General features: G+C 38.5%; 2 protein-coding genes across 3 annotated transcripts; one reads left to right on the plus strand and one right to left on the minus strand.

Annotated features, from left to right (window-relative positions):
• Positions 1 to 338: 338 nt before the first annotated feature.
• Positions 339 to 22,727, minus strand: LOC145490064 (synergin gamma-like). Of its 2 annotated transcripts, none has more exons than XM_081469175.1 (13): positions 22,555 to 22,727; positions 20,616 to 20,713; positions 19,624 to 20,101; positions 19,091 to 19,339; positions 17,241 to 17,969; positions 16,806 to 17,098; positions 15,646 to 15,735; positions 14,746 to 15,135; positions 11,524 to 12,867; positions 4,279 to 4,429; positions 3,903 to 3,959; positions 3,275 to 3,366; positions 339 to 2,785 (listed from the first exon to the last, which is right to left on the minus strand). In XM_081469175.1, the coding sequence occupies exons 1-13, from the start codon at positions 22,607 to 22,609 to the stop codon at positions 2,549 to 2,551; spliced, it is 4,263 nt and encodes a 1,420-aa protein (XP_081325301.1). In that variant the 5' UTR covers positions 22,610 to 22,727; the 3' UTR covers positions 339 to 2,548. The 2 variants fall into 2 exon arrangements, with proteins under 2 accessions (XP_081325301.1, XP_081325308.1); XM_081469182.1 differs by having other exon boundaries at positions 340 to 2,785; positions 11,524 to 12,864.
• LOC145490132 (uncharacterized) lies at positions 4,436 to 11,510 on the plus strand. The gene is made up of 2 exons (XM_081469241.1): positions 4,436 to 6,402; positions 7,561 to 11,510. Exon 2 carries the CDS (start codon positions 7,593 to 7,595, stop codon positions 8,172 to 8,174), a length of 582 nt encoding a protein of 193 aa, XP_081325367.1. The 5' UTR covers positions 4,436 to 6,402; positions 7,561 to 7,592; the 3' UTR covers positions 8,175 to 11,510.
• Positions 22,728 to 22,776: the final 49 nt, after the last annotated feature.

Here is a 22,776-nt window from a genome sequence, read left to right on the forward strand (position 1 = left end):
CGTACCAATCAAACGATGTACTGAGTAGAACAAAGCTTTGCACGTGCGTTTTACACTCTGGTTCATTTCCTAGGTCTCGAGACAAACAGCAACATGAAATTATCTCATTCGGCGAATTTTGGAGACTGAAAGCCACGAAAGTGATTTTTTTTTTTCAGTTATCGCTGTAATTAACCACTGCTTGTTACATGTTTAGCTGAAGGATGTCCTAGATAATTGCAAGATTGTAAAAGATAATTTCATCACATTCATTTAAGTTTCGATTTATGTTGACGTCAACATCACTTCATCCTTTATGCACAAAGCGAGAATGTGTCTCTCCCCAAAGAGCTTTATTTGTCAAGGGGCGAGTTTTACGCGTCTCGTATTTACCTGGATACACTTGGATTAGACATAATATTCTATTTCCAAGGAATATTTAGAGCCATTTAGTCTGAGCTACGCAAGAAAAAACCTGACACGGTAAGTGATATATTGCAGAACAACAAACAGATCGCATCTCTAACACAAAGTGATCAAAAACAACCAATGTAAAGACTTCTATTATTTTGTCAGAGCGGATGCAAATTCCAGAATGAATGGCACACCTAGTGCCTGCACGTCTAATTCGAGTCTCACTCATAAATGAAATGAGTGCAAATTACTGAGTTATCAAACAAGGAAAAAAACAACTTGCTTCAGAACTTTGCATTTTCAACATGCTTGCCTTCTTTTTTAATCCATAAAGAATACTCTTGCACATTCAGCCTATGGTCCACCATCAGTAAAGACCCGAGACTGACGGCGAAAATAAATAACGACAATAACCATTTTAAAACATAAACGGGTCGCACCTTTAACAACAGAATGATCAGTAACGAAGCGCGCGAAGTCTAAAAATAGAATGCAAATTATTGGAACCCCGCGAGAGTCAGACAACATAAGCGTGTTCTGAGAGAAATAGGGGGAAAATGAACGCCAAATTTTCGTTTTAAAAATTGTTTTAGGAACACTTGTTTACGCGCTCGAAAAAGTGTCAAATCTTCCACCATTCCGTTTTGTTTGTCTGAGTTTGTCTGAGTTACGACGTCACTCGCGCGCTTCGCTATAAGGAAAGACTGTGAAAATCTTCCATTATTTTCAGAGCGAATGCAAATTCCAGAATGACAGCGGCACATTATTATATCTTAGCGCCTGCAGGTACAAATTAAGAATGAAATGAGTGTCAGTTCAACATATACTATATCATAGCAAACTGATTGAAGAAGAAATTAACAACTTAATAAAAGACTTCAAACTGAATAGACAATTAACAAGAACGCTGAACTGAAGTTGAACTGAAGTTGAACTGAAGTTGAACTGACAATAACAGTATTAAAACATAACCTTCTCCCCGTAAATTAAGCACTGATCTTCTAAATCTAAGTTCATACAAGAGTGTTTTTCGGGTTGGACCTAGAATTTTGATTACAGTAGCGTGGAGTTTCGTATTGTTAGATAGCATGAGTTCAAAATCTTGAGAACAAAAGACAAAAAGAACAAATAACGACATGATTGATCATCGCAGTAATACACACAACTTAATTAAGAGTTGCAAAATTAAAGTCTGAAAAAAATTCAGGCTTGAACGGGATTCGAACCCCTGACCTCTGCGATACCGGTGCAATGCTCTCAAGCCAAGTGGGAGCTGGTCACGTTGAGATCCTTGTGAGTTATTGTACGGCTACATCACATGTAAACTTCCTCTTCCCTTCTCTCATATCACTTCAGTGCCAATAATACACACTCGGCGAAATGGCTGAAAGCCACACTCAAGAATTTTATTCAAACTTAGTGGCGCACATCTCTCTACGTGGTAAAATTGATGGCGTTAAATTGTTAGTTCACGTACCATTATCAATTTCAAAAAAGGCCAGACGACAAAATAAGTAAAAAGCATGAAAATACCTCCCAGCAATTTTTGCAGTTTTGCTCTGCTTTTCATCGTTTTAAAGAAATAACTAGTAATCATAAGGAAAATATATAACTATATATAAAATGAAATCTCAAAGAGTGAAGGAAGGAAAAGTAATCAGAAGTTACTACGAGATAGTACTGCTGCCTTACTTATAATGGAGATAGTATTTTGTCTGTTTAGTGTCCTAAGGACTCTTGATAGAGGATAGAAGTTCAACAACAAATGGTAAATTCATGGTTAAACTATTATTGTAATTTGTATCTACCCAAATATATATTATTGATCAAATCAAACAGTTTGTATTATATTAGAGCAGTCATTTCAACTAAATTAGGCTTAACTTTATTTAGCCAGTGTACGTTTTTTAGACATTTTTAATAAGTAATGTTTCAATTCTCTGGCAAATCTTTTGTCATTCACTTCCCTGCTTCACTCTGTCTTGTCATCTTTCACTATGCAGTGTGTGAAGTCAGAGGTAACAGACGAGTGATTTCACAGGCGATAAAAATAGCCTTCTGGCGCATTTGTCTTATTATGCAAGTATACAAACTTATTTTATTGTGCACTGATGCTATGTAGTGCCAAAACCTTTTGCTGATAACTCAGTTTTCATTATATTAAACTGTCAATTGGCAGCAGAGAAGGGAGCACAGAGTCCACTCGGTTACACCAGAAGTTTGCGCAGGTACTGTGATACTGTCGGCCACCATACACGAGTTTTCCATCAGCCTGTTTTGATGGCCCTGGTGTACTCTTGTCGACGTTCAACAGACAAATTCCGCAAGCTACACTACCATCTTCAGTGGCTGAGACGTGATGTGTCGTGAAGTCCAGACTTCTCTGTGATGGCTAATAAATGACAAGGGGAGGAAGACAGAAATAATTAAGTTTGTCCGGAGTTACAGACCAAGCGTACATAGATCTGGGTCCTGGGGCAACCTCAGAAATATGGTAAGAGGTGACCTGTGATGGACTGAAGAATCTCTCCAAGGGGGTTAGGATGTTTGAGCTAATACTGTAATTATTATTTGTAAGTAATGCTGCAGTGTCGTGCACCGTCACGCATCGAGTGTACGTGCACAACTGTAATAGTACTAGTGGGAAATACTATGACTATGCATGGATTTGAAGATTTTGGACGTTTGATGACCCCGGTATTTTCTTTTGAAAGTAACTTCCCCTTTCTGTTTCCCCAAATTTTGTGAACAAAGAAAAACTCATTATAACTGAGGACAGGAAAATTTAAAGCAAAAGTTTCTGGAGAAAGACATTTTTAAACAGGGGCTCTGGTGGTTATAAAAACCAAGTTTGTGTCTTCAATTTAGACATTAAACTTACCAAAATAGTTGATCCAGACAGAAAATTTGCAATGTTCTTCCATGTGCTCTCTATTTCTTGTTGGATATCTTTGAGTTTTGTATTATTTGGTGCTGGAAAGGGAGAAAGTGTAAAATAATAAATATTTGAGCAAAATGTCAGATATTTGAAAGATGACAACTCACAAGACATGACCATTTCAGTTGCTAGTAATGAAGTGTAATGACTAACATTAATTATGGATTAAACTGTTCCTAAGCCATAACTGGGAAGTCTATTTAAGTTATACCAATTATATAATTTATTAATTGTGTGGGTGCGAATACAATTATTAAGGGCCCGACTTTCAGGAAAAAACCTTGGGGCCAGCTAGCCCTAAGTATTCAGATTTAGTCTCCAGCAAAAGTATTTCAGTGAAAAGCGTGGAAGTTTGTATCCAACGAAAAAAAAAGTGGTGGCATTGGCGACCCCAGCGGTTGCAACGTCGAGCTCTGACAATATGAGTGATATTTGAACATTCTCTCAAACTCCACATTTAATAAAAATCAGATCAAAAAGTTCTCTTGGCTTTCTTCCAAACAGCTTGTTTCAGAACCACAAAGACCACTTCTACTAGTAATACTCAAGTCCTGTACTGACCATAGCATACCTGATTTAGTGAAGGATGCTCTTATCCTTAGAGTAACTCTGTATATTTCCACTATGGCTAAAAGACGCAACATGGCACAACTGGATTAGCAATCATTCAGGCCTCTGATTGGCAGCGAGGCTGGAGGTGACCTTGTTTTGATACAGACCTCACTGCTTTTGTTGTGTAAATCAAGTTGTTCTTATGCTAACTACTTAAAAATGAGAAAAGCAGAGAGGTGACTGTATCAAAGCAAGGTCACCTCCAGCCTCGCTTGCATTCAAAGGCCAAGTAACTGAGCACACAACTGTAAAATGGCCTATTGGTTCTTCTCATACCCTGGCTCACTCTGTAGCAGGTAAGGTCAGCTTAGTAGACATTACAAGTTCACACATACCTGAAAAATACGTAGCTCCTTCCTTGGATTCGAGGACTTCGTCCTTCACAGATTGCTCACCCATTTTCTGGATGGCCAACGTAGCTGTTGCTAAAGTTAAAAGGCAACTGTTAAGGCAACGGCTCCAAGCGTTTGCATGTTGATCCATGTCCTGAAGAAACAATTAATGGGCAATCTGTTTACATGCTATGGCCATTTCAATAACTCTTTGAAGTACGTAGGGGAGAGATTTACGAGAGGAGAAGGAAAACAGGAGCAGGAAGAAAGAAGGCAGAGAAGGAGGAAGAAAAGGAGGAGAAGGAAAACTGAAGAAGAAGATAAATTAACTCTAAAATGGAATAAGCTCAACGTTATGTCCGTGACTGTGTCGAGTTGCTACACGAACTCGCACTATATGCCAAAATACAGCAGTATGACTGGTTACAATTCATTCCGTTGCCCTTTATATTAAACCTTATTTCCGGCCTTTTGAAACATTTTTCCTAGCAAAAATATACCTCAGTTTAGAATGTTTAACGCTTTTAGGTTTTAATGTTACTAAAATTGTTTCAATGTGACCGCTTTACTAAAGACGCAGGCAGTATTTCGACAGCGTTCAAACTCAACGTATTGCAACAATTACAATATGTTACAGTTGTTTTCCTTGGTATTAAACCCAGCAGAGTCCAATAGTGTGACTGGATAATCCTGCAATGAGGCGTTGCGTGGCTTTGGCCTTCAAGCTATCTGTTATATGAATGTTTGGAGCTATCTGTTACTAGAATTCTCTAATGTTGTATGTTCGGAAGGAAAAAAAGAACGATTCGAGAAACGTTTTGAGTCAACGTCGACTAATATTGTGTGATTTTTTTTTATAAATTAAAAATTACATTGTTCCATATGCTCAAGTTTTTCTACCTATCAAGAGTTTTTCAAATATTATTTCAATAAACTTTGCTTCCAGCTATCGCAAAATATAACGTAACGCGATGAAATAACGCGGGTGATTTGGCATAAAAAGGGCAAGACTGGTCCATCATCTCTCTTTTGTGACCTATCTTTTTTACTGTATTTTTTGAAGCAGTACTTGGTAGAGAACATTCAGAGAAAGTTAACATACACTTGCATACACGGCAACAATGATTCTCTCAACTATCTAGGAACCATGAAAGATTCGCGTTGAATAAAAATTTCCACGTGCAACAAGCTGTCGTATTTGTTTACATTTTCCTCTCTGTTGGTTGGTTATTTGATACTTAGCGCATGACGAGTTGACACCTATTAAAGGCCCCGCGGTCCTCACTACGCCGGAGAAATTTGAAAACGCAACAATCATCGGTCACTTTGGATTTGTGTTTAATTAAAATCTCATGATGAGCGTGACGTCATCGTTTTTGAAAAGCTCTGTTTTCAAAATGTTTTCCGTCCACACTAAAATACAAAGCTTCCATGTAGCCCATCAAACAGGGGGAAAAAACTTGCACACTTAAACTTGGCAGAATTCTCAACTCATGCAAATTAATCAAACCGCCACACCTTGTAATATATTATATAAGAGAGATAACCTGACAACGAATCACATCAATCAAGGTTTAATCCGACTAACTTGATACAAAAGATGAATGCATTACAAATACTATTTCTCACACAAACAGGTGTTTAATTTACTGAAAAGACACCACCCGTATTTGGCGTATTTCCCGAGTATTTTCTCGCTTTTCACGTTTATTTGTGGAAACAGTCAGTTTCTTTATTTAGTAAAAAGAAAATGACACGGTGGTTTTAAGATATCAATTTCATTTTCGAGTCGTAAAAACAGTATTTTCTGAACGAGCGCCACATGGGTAGCTACAGGTGTCAATACAAGCGTCAGATATCTTGCTCGCTGCGCTCGTTCGTAAAATATTGTTTTTATGACTCGAAAATGAAATTTATATCTTCGTGACTTCGGGTAATATCCTCTCTATATCACACCGGTCGGTATAGTATAAATTACATAGTCGTTACAGGATATGAGCGTGCGCACAAAGAATGTTTAGCAAATTAACATATTACCGAACGTTTTGATATCTTGTTATTCCTTGAGGTAAGCATTTAAGACCCGAGACAACCGTTAATACTTCATCATTCTTGACCGAGGTAGAGGTATGTGGACTAAATCTCACGTTACTAAGTGTTACAATTACGCTATAATATTCGAGCCGAGAATTAGTCTGTACAACAAGAAAGTGGCATTTTTGGTTTTCGTTTTAATTTCTTTGTTCGGCGTCTGTTGAACTGACTGCAGCGTAGAAATTCTGCCACGATATATAACTTCCTAAAACTGATCGCAGTTGAGAGTATTCACGTGTGAAGTGAATTATAGCTATATCGAAGCTTCTTGTGTAGCAAACATTTTAACATTGTCAACGGAAAAGCAGGAAGTCTGAATTTATACTTCGTACTGTTATGATTCTTCGTCTGTTATGATTCTTGGTAGATTGTCTGAACAACGTGAACCACAACGGCTAATTTTTTAAATTTCTATTTCAAATTTATCTCTGTGTCCCAAATTCAGTTTCGTGATAGTTTTGACAGTCATAAACAAAGTAAATGACCTAGGAGTATCGCGAGATTCGTAGGTAAAATATAAATTCATTTTTTAATCGACGTTTTCCTCGGCGTCGCCGTCGTAGCTTCTTAAACTCCCTATTAGCACAGCACGACGGCAACGGCACGTGCGTTGTAAATCTTTGTACATTTCTCAGCCGTCGTTTGCAAAACAACAACGTGAAATGACTAAGTTCTGCGTATTTTGGAGAACGCAAACGCTGGACGGCGGCTAATTTTTCGTATTTCCATTTGGAATTGGACACTGTCATTGCATATTTAGCCTGAGCACGCTTTTAGAGCCATTGGCGTGCTGAACAGATGTAGACAACGGCGAATTTCGCTGGTAAAATATAGATTCATTTGTGACAAGTAAAACTGATCTCAAACTGATCCAAGTCATCACGAAAACTGTCTGACTTACGCAAAATATGTACCGGTGTACACTAAATTAGAATTACAATTTCGAGTCTGTTGTTCAATCAATAGGCCAATTCCGATATATTAAAATTCTAACTTGGCTCCGAGGCTTAGGGGAATAAAACAAAGGAAATTAAATATTCATCCCTCATCCTCGATGCGATTTCTCTTGTTTTATTCCCCTAAGCCTCGGAGCCAAGTTAGAATTTTAATATATTGGAATTGGCCTATTCTGTAGGCATGAACTCATAATTACTTTTAATATCAGTCTGTCTGTATGATTCCATACAACAGGTTCGATTCCGAGGAGAAAAAAAAGATAAAACATGGGAGGAGTTCAGATAAAAAACTGTACTGCCGTACCACTCAAGATTCAGCTATGTCAGGTTGGTGTTTTGTATCACGGTCTCGTCCAACCTGGAGAGTTTTTCGCTAGGGAGACCGGTGCCGTGCATTTCACAATCCGTGCCACGGTCAGCGACAGAGACGACACAGACTGGAGAGACACAGTATTGCCTGTTGTTGGAGTTGGCGTGGGTAGCCTTGCAGCCTTGGCCACGGCAGGTGCAGGTCTAGCTGTTGCTGGTGCTGGTATTGCTGCCGCTGGTGCTGCTGCCGCTGGAGGTACCATTGCTGTGGAGGGTCTTGTAACTGGAGCTGTGGCCATTACACAAACTGGTATTCTGACTACAGGAGGAGTATTGATCACAAAGGAACTTGCCCAAAAGTTTTTCCAGGGAGCCAATCTGAGCCACGGTTACATTAACTCTGCAGGATGGTATTTCGGTGGTAAAAACGAATTAGAAATACGTGGAGGTCCTCAAATTCTCGCAGATTCCGAAGGTTTTAAGTACAGTGGTTCTCCACTTTACATTGTTGACAAGAACGATGAAAGTCGACATTCTTAACTTTAAAATATGGCACGTGTTACTATTTACCCAATTTAAAGACGAACATAAAGTGCCATTCAGTTTTAGTTGTGTGTAGAAAAATGTGTGCATAGTTTTTAGCACAAATAAAATTAGGAAGACTCGGCAAACAAACTTGGAGTTGAAGTAGCTGATTTAGCAAGAACATGTTATGGCCTGTTTTCTATTAATTTAATATAGGTATTCTATATTGTCGGAATTATTACTCTCCAAATGTTGTTTGAACAAACAGGTGTCAATTTTTTTGTATGTGTTGACTTTGTTTGGAAGCTTGTAATACTTTGTATTGCTACAATTATTTTCAAATTTTAGTCAAACATTTGAGCGACTTGAAGGCAAATTTGAGAACATATATTTGTTATGACACAATTTCAGTTTGTTCAAAAAGCTTATGTAGGAGTTTTAGTGTCAAGCATTAATTTCAGTCTGTTTTTGGTAGATAATTATCCCTAATTAACTATGACTACAACACTAGCAGCGAGAGTAGTTATTTCGATGAAGGATGACAGAGCCACCGAAAATTCAGTTCAAAAAAACCTCATAGCACTTAACACTGTGATGTAAGTAAAAGAAATAAGAGCAAATGATAAAAATGAAAACTAGAAAGGCAGTGTGTATCAACCAGTCAACAAGCATTGACCGATATGTATATCACTTCAATCAGTTCTAGACCAACTGTTAACTGCTACTGGTCTGTCAACTACACCTAGCATGAATCGCACACAATCAAAAGGGTGATTGCCAACAAATCGACTTGACATTGACTCACATTCAAGTAAAATAACCACCAAGTGTTCAAGTGAAAGAGAACTGACATATTTACCGACATCTGCAGTGACGATTGACATAAATTATGGACCAAGTAACAACCAACATATCGACAAAGTGACAGTAGATACCACCAAGTGATGACTGACATATCAATCGAGTGACAACAGACATATCAATAGTCTGCGAGCAAACTGTCTTGGAGTAGAAGTCTTACTCCAAGTGAGTCTGCTCGCAGGCTATCGTATCATCAACCAAGTGATGAATAACATACTGGACAAGCGAGAACTGACATATCGACTAAGTGATGACCTAACTGATGACTGGCATATTGACTGGCCATACTGCATGGTTAAGTGGGGAACATCAAGGCAGTAAATTTTCTTCCCCTTACATATCGCTTTTCTCAACATCACTAACACTTACAACTATCCCCATAGTCAAAAATGTACTACACCCTAAAATGTTCGCTAGAGGAAGTACCTTATGTTTCTAATATTCACATTCTTAGCCACTTGACTTAAGCCATGGTGCTTTTCGAGGATTTTCCTATGCACTGTGGTTCTTTTTTTGAGTAAATCCTCATTGAGCACACTGATGATTCTTTTGTTGCAGTTACCCAAGGCAAGATACTTAGCAGATAATGTTTATGAATAATAAAGATCTGTGTTAGGGGTAAGAATTGAAACACATCCTTTTATAGTCTTTTTATATGTTTTTTTTTTCTTTCATGAGATAAACATTTCCCTAACAGTTCAACGATGACCGACTGGTGATAGAATTAACTGAAATATCATGATACAGGCTTAAAACTGTAGAACAGCTCAAACCCAACACAGAAAAGCCAAAAAGAGACTTAGATGGGCAAAATTGGAGAACGTGAACACAGATTGAATCCAAGGAAACTAGAAAAAGGTTGGCCAGACTTTTTCAAGTAATATATCAAACACGAGAGACAATGTTTCATCGGGATATCCAAACACCGAGAAGAGAGTTGAAAATACGACGCGCAGCGGAGTATTTTTGTTGAAATTCGAGGCGTTTGGATAGCCGATGAAACACTGTCTCGAGTGTTTGATATATCTTCTCAATCAGAAGCATATCACCTCGATTCTAGGTGATATGCTTCTGTCTCAGTCGAAACAAAAACTAAGGAGTAAACGAAGTAAAATCGTCAAAATCTAAGCTAATTAAAGGCTGGTTTCCATATGATCGCAGACGTTCGCAGACGATCGCGGATCGCAAATCGCAGATCGCAGACGATCGCAAAGAGAGTTGTTTTCATATAATCGCAGACGATCGCAAGCGATCGCAGAGCCGACTGTTGCATACATTTCGGACAGCGGAACTGTCAAAATTGCACGCGTGTTGTGCTGGCGGGAAATCGCAGCAAACAATATGGCGGACGTCGAGGAGGAAATTTTGCTGCAAACAAATTTATTTCTTCTTTTAGTCAACCTATTTTGAAATTCTCTTGGCACTGCATCTCGCCCCGATCTAGAAGGTAGCGTTTTCAATCGCTTCAGATAACGACCATACACAGTTCTTATGTTGCGGAATTTGTCATCCGCCTCAGCCGCCGATAAATTAAATTTCTCCCCGATTTTTTCCCAGCAGTTAGCCTTTTCGTTTTTGTCTTTGAAATCTTTACTGTTACGGTGGTAAACCCACTGATATCGCGCAACTTCCTCCATAAATTTCTCGTTACTAACGTTACCTTGTTCAACGCCAGCCATGTTTACAACAAATAAGCGGTTGCTTTGTTGCAAAGAAGCGTTGAATCATGGGTCGGAATTCAAAATATTATGGGATACGTTTCGATCGCAGATCGCAGAACTTTGGTTTCCATATGATCGCACGATCGCAATTGATCGCAGACCATCGCAGACCATCGCAGACCATCGCAGGATCGCAGATGATCGCAGAAGTGTGTTTCCATATGATCGCAGACGATCGCAGAACTTTTTGCGATCTGCGATCTGCGATCCGCGATCGTCTGCGATCATATGGAAACCAGCCTTAAGACCTGGCAGCCAAACCTCCTTCGGTTGTGATTTTTCTTTGTTTTAACTTGATGAATTATTAATGAGGTTGCGAACTATGTTTTAGTTTGTGTGAAACTGAAAGCGTTATTTACAATGCTATGAAATCATCCTTCTTTTTTGTCTGGTTACAAGTGATTTTGCCAATTTAGGCAATTTAAAAGACTGTTACTCTGTACAAATCTACCGTAGGAAAAAAAATGGCGGCTGTACATGTTACCACAATACCTTGCGAACCTAACACAGCCTACAATGCACAAAGAAAGCCAATTTTTTTACAATATTTGTCCCAGGACGTTGTGCAGCCTAGGTTTGAAGATTTTATAACGTTTCTGTACGTTTTCATGAACGTTGCTAAGGTTTTCGTACGCCAAGAACTATGGGTAAATGTACCAGTAGCCATCTTCTTTCCTACGGAGGATTAAGTTTAGAGCTCAGAATTAACGAGAATAAACAGAATTACCTCACATATCGTGATCTAGTCGTTTAAGTGGTAACCATTAACTCCAGCTACTTACCGCAGAATCATTTGATAGGACTTTGTAGCGCTCAGTAGGCTCCAGAGACACTGAATTAATAAGAGAGTCGCTAGCAGTAGTAGAATGTTGGTGACTGCTGTGTGCACCTCCTGATCCTGTAACAAATGATCCAAACGCGCCAAATTCACCACCGCTCTCTATTTTGGGTTGAGGGTTTGACAGATGTGTGCTGCCAAAAGTGTTAAAATCGCCAAAATCCTGATTGTGATCTTTCAAGGGGCCATTAGAAGAGTTTGATGCTGGTAGCTGTGCTTGCGAGGAGTCGCTGAACACACCAAAGGACACATTCTGTAAATTCTCTGTAGATTTGAATGCTCCAAAGTCAATGTCTTCTCCAGGTTTGGATTGATCAGCTACTTCAAACCCTCCAAAGTCAGCGAAGTCATCATCTGCTGCAAGATCTTCTGTTGTCGTTACTGGCCTCTGGACACTAAATAGTCCCCCTCCAGAACCAAAATCAGCGTCTCTCAAAGCACTGTATTTGTCCTCAGATGTTGTAGCTGTACTGGCAGTTTGAGATGGGTCAGTTCCCAACACTGCAGGAAAACTTGCAAAATTACTTGGGTGTGCTTTGGAATCCTGCTTCTTTTTATCTCCTGAGTCTTTTTCATTGCTTAAACTTTTACTTTCTGGCTGGCTTGGAATTTTTACACCTCCTTGCGTGGACAGAAGAGAATGACTGGAAAGTTTAAACTTCTCCAGGGATGAAGCTAGCTTTTCAGAGCTACCGGAACTGAAACTCGTTGAACTGTCACTAGTCGTAGCAGATGGACCAGGACTGTGTTGAAAGTCGCCAAAGTCATCGGTTTCAGTCAGGTTGTTACTGTCAATATTTGCAATCGATTTCGTAGTAGAGGAATTATTATTATTGGGAAATAAATTAATACCAGCAAGTTCCGATGTCTTGGCTTTGGTTTGCAGTTCTCCTCCAACTTGGAAGTTTCCAAGACTTTGGGCTGTCTTTTGTGGGAGTTGTGGCTGTTTGGACTCCGTGATTGACGCAGCATCCACACTGCCAGAGTCAGATTCTTTTCCACTTTGGAAATCACCAAAATCATCTTCCTGGGGCTTTGCTGCAACTGACAAAGGATTAAAACCAGACTTGGTTTCGCTAATTCCAGCCTCGAAATTACCAAAATCAGCTTCTTTTGACAGGCTGGATTTTTGGTTGAAATCAGTTGTGATGTTACCACTGAATGGAGTTGCTTTACTCTGGAAATCACCAAAGTCATCCTGGGTCAACGGTTGCCCCACACTAGAAGAACCAGTTATTTGTTTATTGAAGAAACCAGCCTGGCCTCGGAAATCGCCAGATCCGTCCTGCTATGGATAGACAAACACAGAAATTACCACAGGAATGTTCATACACACCCAGATTATAAGCCATGTTCAAATAGATTTGCTCAAACGATGTAATAAATCAAACATGAAAGACCGCTTTTGGCCATATTTCCAAACACCGGGAAGACAGCAGCGGAATATTTTTGAAGAACGTCAAAGCGTTTGCAAATGTGGTTAAGCACTGTCTTGAGTGTTTGATATATCTTCTCAATCGAAACTAAAACTAAGGAGAAAGTGGAGATTGAAATAAAAGCGCAAAAATCTTTGCCTATCAAGATCACATATCCAAACATCGTCACGGACATGATTTCCTTTGTTTAAATTTGATGAATTATTAATGAGTTTAAGAATAGATGTTCTCAATGATCTCCCTCCATCACTGATTCACATTTTTCTGCTAACAAATGGGAACATAAAACTCGCTTAAAATGCCACTTATGCCATCTTTTTCTTAATAAGAAATGCATCATATGCATCGTATTCATGAGAAATCGCAACTCTGGGAAGTCGCTAAAAATCAGTCAGAAAACTCAAATCAATCAATCAGTCAGGGGAATAACTTGGACAAACCATATCGTCATTGTAACTGTTTTAACCCTCACTTGTCTCATTAAATGAATGCTTATTTATATGAAAATAACTAAAAAAAGTAAAAATAGAAGAACCGTAGCCAGGACAAAACATATTAAAAATTTATAAAAAACGTTCACTGACTATATAAAGTTAAAACTTTCAGAACTTTCGGCTGTCAGACTACAGCCTTCGATGGATAAAAAATGGAAAAGATAACAACTACAAATATATACAAAAATAGGTGGGACTATAAAAAGAATATTTAACAAATAGATTCCATATTGCCGTGCGTCTGTTCAGTAATAGATCACAGATGACGTCAAAATGTGGTAAGAACAAAAAAGTGGCACACGAGGCGATAGCCGAGTGTGTCACTGATGTTCTTACCACATTTTGACGTCTTCTGTGATCTATTACTGAACAGACGCACGGCAACATGGAATCTATTTGTTTTATATAAGAACGAAACAAACTACTACAGATAAAGCTTTATTTTATTTCAAAATCTTTCAACATAACTCGAAAGCCGGCCTTTGCCCACTTTGGCGAACACGAAAAAAGCCATTTGACGTAATCTATTGTCTATACAAATTCAAGCAATCTCATTGGTTGCTATGCGTAGCAAAGAATTGTGACTGGTCCAGGAAAATCCCGCCACTGTCAAACTTGACTCGCGCGTCGCTTCTCTTAGAATAAAAACTTACAGCAAAAGCAGAATTGAACTGCGAAATCCACAAATCTTAAAGAAAATGCTGGATAAGTCAAGTCAATTTTTGTCATCAGAGCAGCCCCGTGAGCCGAAAAGCTTGGATGTAGCCTCGAATATTGCAGGAGTTGAAAAACTACGCTCGGAAAACTTGTGGTTGCGGTCAACCTGGAGGCCATTCGATTCGAGTTTTGAATGAACGTTAGTGACGTCATCTGTGATCTATTACTGAACAGACGCACGGCAATATGGAATCTATTTGTTAAATATTCTTTTTATAGTCCCAGCTATTTTTGTATATATTTGTAGTTGTTATCTTTTCCATTTTTTTATCCATCGAAGGCTGTAGTCTGACGGCCGAAAGCTCTGAAAGTTTTAACTTTATATAGCCAGTGAACGTTTTTTAGAAATTATTTTAAAAAGTAACCTTTATTTACGCTTAGCAGTGTTTATAGCACAAAGATTAGTAGGGCCGAGCAAACAACTAAAACAAATAAATAATTCAAATTGAATATAACATTGTTAACAATCCCAACTGGGTGTTGGTTTGTCTTTTTTGCCTTTGAGGATGTATTGTATACCTTGTTTGGCATAAAACTCTGATTAGCTGCACTTTGAAAGTGTCCACCAGCACTGCTGACTTCTGTTTTGTTCCATCCACTGATCTGTTGATTGATACCACCCTGAAAAAAAGCCACGTCACCAGGTGGAGGCTCAGTTTTCATAGCAGATTGATCACCCGACTGGAATGCTCCAAATCTGTCATTCTTGTCCATAGAAGGAGTAACTGCAATGCTAGTTACTTCAGGTTGATCCACAGTTCTGAATACACTATATTTATCATTAGGGTCGACAGAATGATCACTGGAGACACTGCTGACACGGCCCCTTGATGCACTTCCCTCGGCCATTCCACTGCTATGAGATCCATCATGCGACTGCTCAGAGAAGCTCCAACCACGCCCTTTAGTCTAGACATTCAAGAGCAAATAATAAATGTCATTAAATTTAATGTGGGTTATGAGCAGTGAGAAATTAACAGTTTTAGCATCTTTACAAAAATAAAAATTAAAATAAAGTAAAATATAAAACTCTTGCAACTGGCTTTTAGCATGTAGTTGTTAAATGCTGAGCTGATTCATTGTCTATTAATTAAAACCAGCAGGGCCATAGCTAATAACAGGCAAACCGAGGCACTTGCCTCAGTCAAATGTTTTCTGTTTTTGTTGTTTATAGTCATCATAAACACCCTAAATACCTAGGAGGAGAATTTCACCATGGACAACAATACCTCAGTCATAATTTTTTCAGGCTATTGCCCTGAACAGGATGTGAAGGGCTTGCAATTCAATTTTCCAATTCATTGCTTAAATCCACAGTGGCTTGAAATAGGCAATGGCCGATCAATCAACAACGGGAAAAATAAAATGTTTAAATGGTACTGATATCGTAGATAAGCCCAGCCCTCTTACTTGACCTACCTCTAACACATCCTCGGGGATTGTGGGAATCGGAGCAGCCTTACATGTGGCCAATTTCTCAAGAGTAAGTCGCTCTGTTTTCAAACCAGCCTGTTATACACAAAGGCATGGTTATATCTTTTAAACAAAAATGCTCTAGCTATGTATACATGTATAAGGGGCTCGAATCAATCCAGAATCAGCAGGTTATTAAGATGGAAAGGAAGACAGTGAATTCAATGATGAAATCTCAAGCTATTTTTCATTCACAGTGAAGTGCTTATTATGACCACTTTATCAATATTCTGACCTGAACAAAAGCTCAGTCAGTCATTTTCTTATTTAAAGAACCCCTTTAATAATTTAATAATTAATGTGGCCAGATTGGTGAATGGATTGATGGGGTTCCACTGTATAAGCACACAATGGCCTAAGGTTTTGCCATGCAGGAAAAACTCTGTTTGTCTCTTAGACGTTTGATCACAAGGCAATTAAAGGCTTTTACAGTGGATGTTAAAAGAAAAAACTTAAAAAATATAATTACTTTACTTCCACTTCAGTTGTTTTTGAAACACCATCATTACATAGTACATTAGATAATGGGTAAGTTTTTTTAACTATAGGCATTCTGAATGGATCTATACAATTGCAACATTCAAAGGTAAAATAAATTCATCTTCACAAGGCATCATCCCCTGCATTGCTGTTGTAATTGCTAAATCTCCCTAATATCCATAATCATATCAATAACAAAATTCTTCATGGTGATTGGTTCTCCAAGCACCTATTTGTTACATAATAGGTGTGTGATCACGTGGGTGTCCAATGGATACCTGTAATTGAATACCTTTGCTATTTGCATGTTAATTAAGCATGCTTTAATAGCTTTCTTCTTAATATTTTCTACAGTTATGGAAGGCGCTACTGACTTTTTTGGCTCAAAAGAAGTTCTCAAAAGAAATTCTCAAATGACTTTTTTAATTTCAAATTTTGTTACTGAAACCATTAATATTAGTAATTTGGACCTCGTGTCATACAATTTAGGCACTGAGTAATCAAGTGTGTAATAATGTGCTTGAGCTATGCCCTTGTCCAGTTTTGAAATTGTAACTGGCCCAATTACTCCCAGAATTGTACTCCACTCAGTCCAAATATTTTACTTATAATACTGGGGAACACACCTGCCCTAGGGCAACCAATCCCAGTACAATTCGTAGCTCTAACAGGTTCAGCTGGCCTGGAACTGCTTGGTTAGCTCTGTTCCAAATATGGCCAAGTTGGTCACGTGGGAGACTGGAAGCCATGAGAATAGGGAACAACCGATTGGTGTCAATGGCATCACATGCATCAGTTGTCTTCTCTGCTATTTCTTTATAAATTCCTGGTAGATCTGTGCCATGTACACACCAATCAGGGAGGGTTACACCATAGAGCAACTCTAGTTTTCTCTCAGGGCTGTCTTCCAGTTCAGGATCTGTAAAAATATTTACACATATGACTGTCAGGATCATAGGATTAAAGAAGCTCCGAGGAAATACAGCAGAAGTCAAAACAATTTTCGAATTGTCACCTCTAACAGTCACTCTGCTTATATGCAGCAATTCCTGAATTATTACCTGATTCCTGGGTAGAGTCTGTTGGTGTGGCTGGCATGCTGCTTCTGTCAGGCCCTAGCTGCATGCTAGGCTCTTCATTAGGTGGTACAGGAACTGCACCAGGGTGGGAAGGCCCTGATCCAAAACCACCTCCGTAAGGGCCCATGGTGGATGGCTGATGCAAACTTCCAGTAGCAGGCAGAATACCCAAGGGGAAGTTACTACCTCCTTGATTTCCCATGTTAACCTGATTATGAGGTATCCCTGGCTGTGGCATTACTCCTGCATTTGGTACATTCCTGGCAACATTAGACATCATCTCTGGTATGCTACCAGTCCTAGTTCTAGAGATGTCACCTGCAAATTGGGCCATTTGACCCCCTTGATTAGGTACACTTGGTATGCTACCAGCTCGGTGTCTGGAGCTATCTTCTGGAAAATGGGTAATTTGACTTCCTGGAGTAATGTTGGACGGTCCAACCCATGGCACTGACGTGGGAGCACCAACATTTGCCATGATATTGCCTGATGCTGTTTGTGCACCTTGGATTGATGGGGGGGTTGACATATTTTGTGTTACTGGAAAACTGCTGTGCTGAGTTACAGTGGATGTACCAGCAGCAGGAATGTTCTTGGACTGTTCTAAGTTGGTACCATGCCATGCCTGGGCTTGAGAGAACACATTACCAGCTCCACTGACATTGGGAGAGGTTGGCATAGCACTGGATCCCATGGCAGCAAAGGAACCTCCTGTGAAAAACATGATTGAAGTAATTTTAGTAAGTTAAACACAACTTAAAAATTAATAAAATTATTGAGCAGAGGTGGTTTAAATTTTTTGGTTCAAAACTTAATAACCCACCACTTTCATTGGTTTACATTTTGTCTGTTAAATAATGAAAGAATCTAATGAACAGAGTAAAAGGGAGAAATATTAAAAAACACATTGTTCTGCTAATAATAACTTTAAACTGAAAACAAATTTAAGCACAGCAGTGACAAGTTTGTGAATTAGCAAATTCACAAACCAATTTATTGAAAAACTTTTAATTAACTAATGATACAATGATATGCCACACATACTGTGATTTTATAGCATTTCACTGTCTTGGTATGAACTACAATTTGTTTTCCTGTCCATAAAAGTAACCATATAATGTAACCTGTAAAACTCCAGAGGTGCTGAAAAGGGAGAGGAGAAGGCGGGAGAAGGAGAAGATGAGCTCTTTCTCACTCAAAAAATGGGGAAATCAACTAAAGTTTCTTAAGGTTCTGTTCAAACCTTCTTAGGCTCCAACCCCAGATTTGAAAACTTATTATATGACTGAAAAAATTTCTTCATTGCCAGTGATCTCCAGAAGCGCCGGTGGCCGGTGTTTTCCCCAGCTACTCTCATTTCAAGAGCCAGCCACTTTTGTTAGACAAAACCACAGAAAAGGATTCTTCTGTTTCTGTAAGACAATTTTCAGCCAATGCTCCATTTACAAGCACTGGCTACTTTAAATTTTAGCTAACTACTTTAAAATTTGAAGAGAACACTGCATTGTGATTGGCTGAGAACAGACCAATTCATCATTAATTTTTAATTGCACTGCAGTGCAAATTAATGCGTATGTATTCATAATTTCCCAGTCATATAATAAATGAGTAATTGTGTGAAAGCTTGAGCAATTAAGGATCTACACTATTCTTGATATTTGAAAATTCTTTCAAATTACACTTTATGTAGATACAATGAACCATTTTGCATCTGTTAAAAATAACCTTTACTCCCCCACTTTCCTTTAAATTATATAGCTTCTGAGGGAATCAAACATAATTATGAAGTCTGTTGCTAAATTTAATCACACTTCCGTCAGTAAGTAACACACCTCCAAACTGTCCTGTTGGTTGTCCCGCCTCTTGAAAGACACTGAAGACTCCGTCATTGCCTCCCTGGCCTGGAAAAGATGGACCTTGTGAAAAGTCACCAAAGTCATCTGTGTCACCAGTTTGTTGAGATGACAGTCCACTTGCTGGACCCCCCTGAGGAGTCATAGATCCTGATGTCATGAACCCTGAACCCCACTGGCCAGGAGTGAGATTTGAATGATGGCTAACACTGCCTCCTGGTCTAGAAACTGTCAAAAGGTGTAACCAAAGAACTACTGTAAGCTTTTTAACAATATTGCAAAGTCAAGGTAATAAGATACAAAAAACCCTGCTGTCGCAAGCTCTGAAAGGAAACAAAGAATAGTTTGAGATTGCAAAGGCTTGAAATAACCAAATAATAAGCACTTAAGATAGTGCTTAGGGAAATGGAGATAACCAAGTTCAGGATAGCAAGAAATACAGTTGTGAATTCTCAGTTATTTATACCATTGGTGTGAAAAATGATTTAACATTTGTACAATCATGAACTCACAAATGCTTGTTGCTTTTGTAGCAGCAGATTTTGGAGTTGTTTCCTTGCCAAGAGGCCCAATTAAATCTGTCATCGATGAGCCTCCACCCTTCTTGTTTTTGCCAAACAAACTATCTAAAGCATCTGTACTTGTAGCTTTTTTGGCACTGAAAGACTGCTGTAATTTCCATTGTTTAGCTTCAAGTTGCTTTTTCTTCATCAATTCCTCCTGTTTCTTCATGTTTTCTTCAGCTTGCTTCCTTTGCTGATCAATCCTTATCTGTTGCTGCTTAGGAAACTGATGACCCAATTGTACATTTGAAGGAAATGCTCCAATTTGTAGTCCCATCTGGGTGCCCATTTGTGGTCCCATTTGAGCTCCCATCTGAGCTCCCATCTGATGACCCATTTGAGGCCTCATCCGTGGATTCATTGGAGGACCCATTGGTCCACCCATTTGAGGGCCCACAGGTGCTCCCATCTGATAACCAGGAAATTGCTAACAGTAAATTAAGAGTATGAAATCAACTTAAGTTTTTCAAAGATTGAACATATCCAAAAAATAGACACCAACGTCAAATATACCTAAATATTAATCGCAGAAGATTCCTCCAAGGTAATTGACAAATCACTACATCTCAGTTTACAAGAATTTCACATGACCTTTCAAAGGAAGTAACAGTATTTTTTTCATCTACTGTCATTCCTTCAACAAAACTAGTATATGATACACAACTAAAAAGACATGTACCTGTAAGTAATATCTCTTTAAAAAGTCATAGTCTTCTAAAATTTAACAAAACCAACAATGCAACATGCTACCTACTAGATTTATTTACCTGGTGGATAGGGATCCGATAACTGGGGCTTGGAATTTAAATATCTACATTTTTTCACTAATCAGTGTCTCTAGAAAAATTCTTTATTCCCAAGCCTTAATTGTCTAAATTATACAATTAAAAATTAATTAAATTATAGTAAATGCATGCACATCCATGGCCTTAAACCTCTACCTGGCCTTGTTGAGGAGCAAATCCCTGGACACCATAGGATTGGCTGGGTTGGAATCCTCCCATCTGTTGGCCTGAAACTGGCATTTGACCAAAATTACCTTGAAAACAACAACAGCTAATAGGATTATGCCTGTTGTATGTACATAAAAATAACTATAGTTTAGCTGACTTAGTACACACTTGGGCAGGTCTTACTTCCTTTACCTTCTCATCTATCACCTTAAAGGGACTGTAAAAACCCACGACATTACAAATATCTAATATCATGGGTGACAAATTTTGGCAGAGAATTTCAGTGTTAAGTTACAATTTCACACGTGAAATTACAAAATTACTTTAACAAAATTAGCTTAATATATACAATAAACAAGTCAAAACCCCCAATTGTGAGGTGCCAGCATAATTTGTCACCCAAATTTATATCAAAAGGTAATCAGATGGTACACATGTACACGTGAAAATTGGGAAATAACTCCACTTGCATGTTGTTAAAATTCTAAAATTTTGACAAAATTCAAGTAAAATTATTTCCCGATTTAATGAATATACCATTTGATTACCCATATGAATATGAGTAAGGTCAGGGCCCAGGGGCGTAGCCAGAAGTTTTTAAAGGGGGGTCACACTGTGTCAAAATGAGGGTACTCATCAGATTGTCATGTCGTTTTCACCACCTGCTGTAGGTTGTTTGCTTAAAAAAGGCTTACAAAAGGGGGGGTCACAGGTACCCCAGGACCCTCCTAGCTATGTCCCTGGAGTGTCTGGTATCATGGCTTGCTCTGATCTAACTCTGCTTATTCTGGTTGAGTTTTCAGGGCAAGTTTATGAATAGACTGATTGTGGTAACCAGGTTTTTAGCCAGATGGGTGACCAAGCATCCTGTGGATGGCCAAGTATTAAAGAAAATTGTTTTATTTTTCATATGTTGCCTTATAAATTGTTCATTTGAGCAGGCCCCATAGCACATTTTGGACGCCCACTTTTCAAACCCTGGCTAAAAGCCTGGTGGTAACAAGAGGTGCCTTAACAAGCCGACATCTGATCTCTCTTTCTTACAAGTTAATATATACCTAAGAACCATGAGTCAAAAGGAAAACAAATGATATGATTATGGCTTCAAGAAACGTGGACTCATCTTCTACAGAAAACATAATGACAAGTACTTGCTGATGGTCTATTAGATAATAATTTTTAGTTTGCTAGAAAAAGTATAAACTTCAATTTATTTAAAGTGGGCCTGACGTCAAATGTTTCTCACAATGAAACAAACATTGACTTTCCTAATTAAATTAGTAATTTAACGACTTTCTCAAACCATCAGTATTTATATATACCCAATGGATGGAGGTCTACTTTAAAGTTACGGGTTAAGTACGTGAGTAGGATACAACTTATCATGTGCTTTAAATGTTCAGAGTACCACAGTATTTGAATGTTAAATGGTATCTATACAAATACTAAAAAAGAAACAGAAAAATCATTTGTCGAAATTTCTCGGAGGGGTAGAAAATGGTATTTGGTCTAACAGGGATAGAGTGGCATTTTTTATTCATAAGCTTCAGAAGCTTACATTTAAACTTAAGCATTAAGGTTAAATAAATTGAAACAGAAGAAGAGGTACCAAATAAGAAAAACAAACGACTACAAGCGCACTAGCCAAGCCACGAGAAGAGATCACAGCAAATGGATTATGAACCTAAATTTTCCGACCTGGGACGCAGAATCATCGAGGCGAAGACGCAAAATAAACATTTGCGCGTTTGATTGAACATCGAGACCGAATGCAGTATATAGAAACAAAGAGATTCAAGGGAGCGACTAAAAACACACCAAGCTCAGGCTTTGCCAAGTGATTCACTAATATTCCTCTCCGAATTCTCCAATGTATTATTTATGACACCTGTAAATCGAACACAAAGCACGGAAGTCCACTGCCTACCTTGATTTTGAGGTGGAAACATTTGCCCTTGGTTGTTGAAGTTATTAAAAGCCATTTTATCCTTCGCTTAACTAAAAGAGTCTCTTTTTCTGATGTTTCAAGCACTAAAGCAATGTCGTATGGCTAAGTAAAATGGACTGAATTTACCACACACAACTGACCGCCATCTTGGATTGTCCGTATAAACGTCATATATGGTACAACAAAATGTAACCACGTATT

Source organism: Orbicella franksi, chromosome 1 (assembly GCF_964199315.1).
Source record: "Orbicella franksi chromosome 1, jaOrbFran1.1, whole genome shotgun sequence".
Taxonomy (NCBI): Eukaryota; Metazoa; Cnidaria; class Anthozoa; order Scleractinia; family Merulinidae; genus Orbicella; species Orbicella franksi.

Coding starts and splice junctions, on each gene's coding strand:
- LOC145490064 (XM_081469175.1), bottom strand. CDS start 22,609: ATGGCTTTTAATAACTTCAACAACCAAGGGCAAATGTTTCCACCTCAA. Junction 19,340..19,623: donor TACAAAAGCAACAAGCATTT/GTGAGTTCATGA, acceptor ACCTTTTGACAG/TTTCTAGACCAGGAGGCAGT. Junction 17,970..19,090: donor ACCAACAGGACAGTTTGGAG/GTGTGTTACTTA, acceptor TGTTTTTCACAG/GAGGTTCCTTTGCTGCCATG.
- LOC145490132 (XM_081469241.1), top strand. CDS start 7,593: ATGGGAGGAGTTCAGATAAAAAACTGTACTGCCGTACCACTCAAGATT.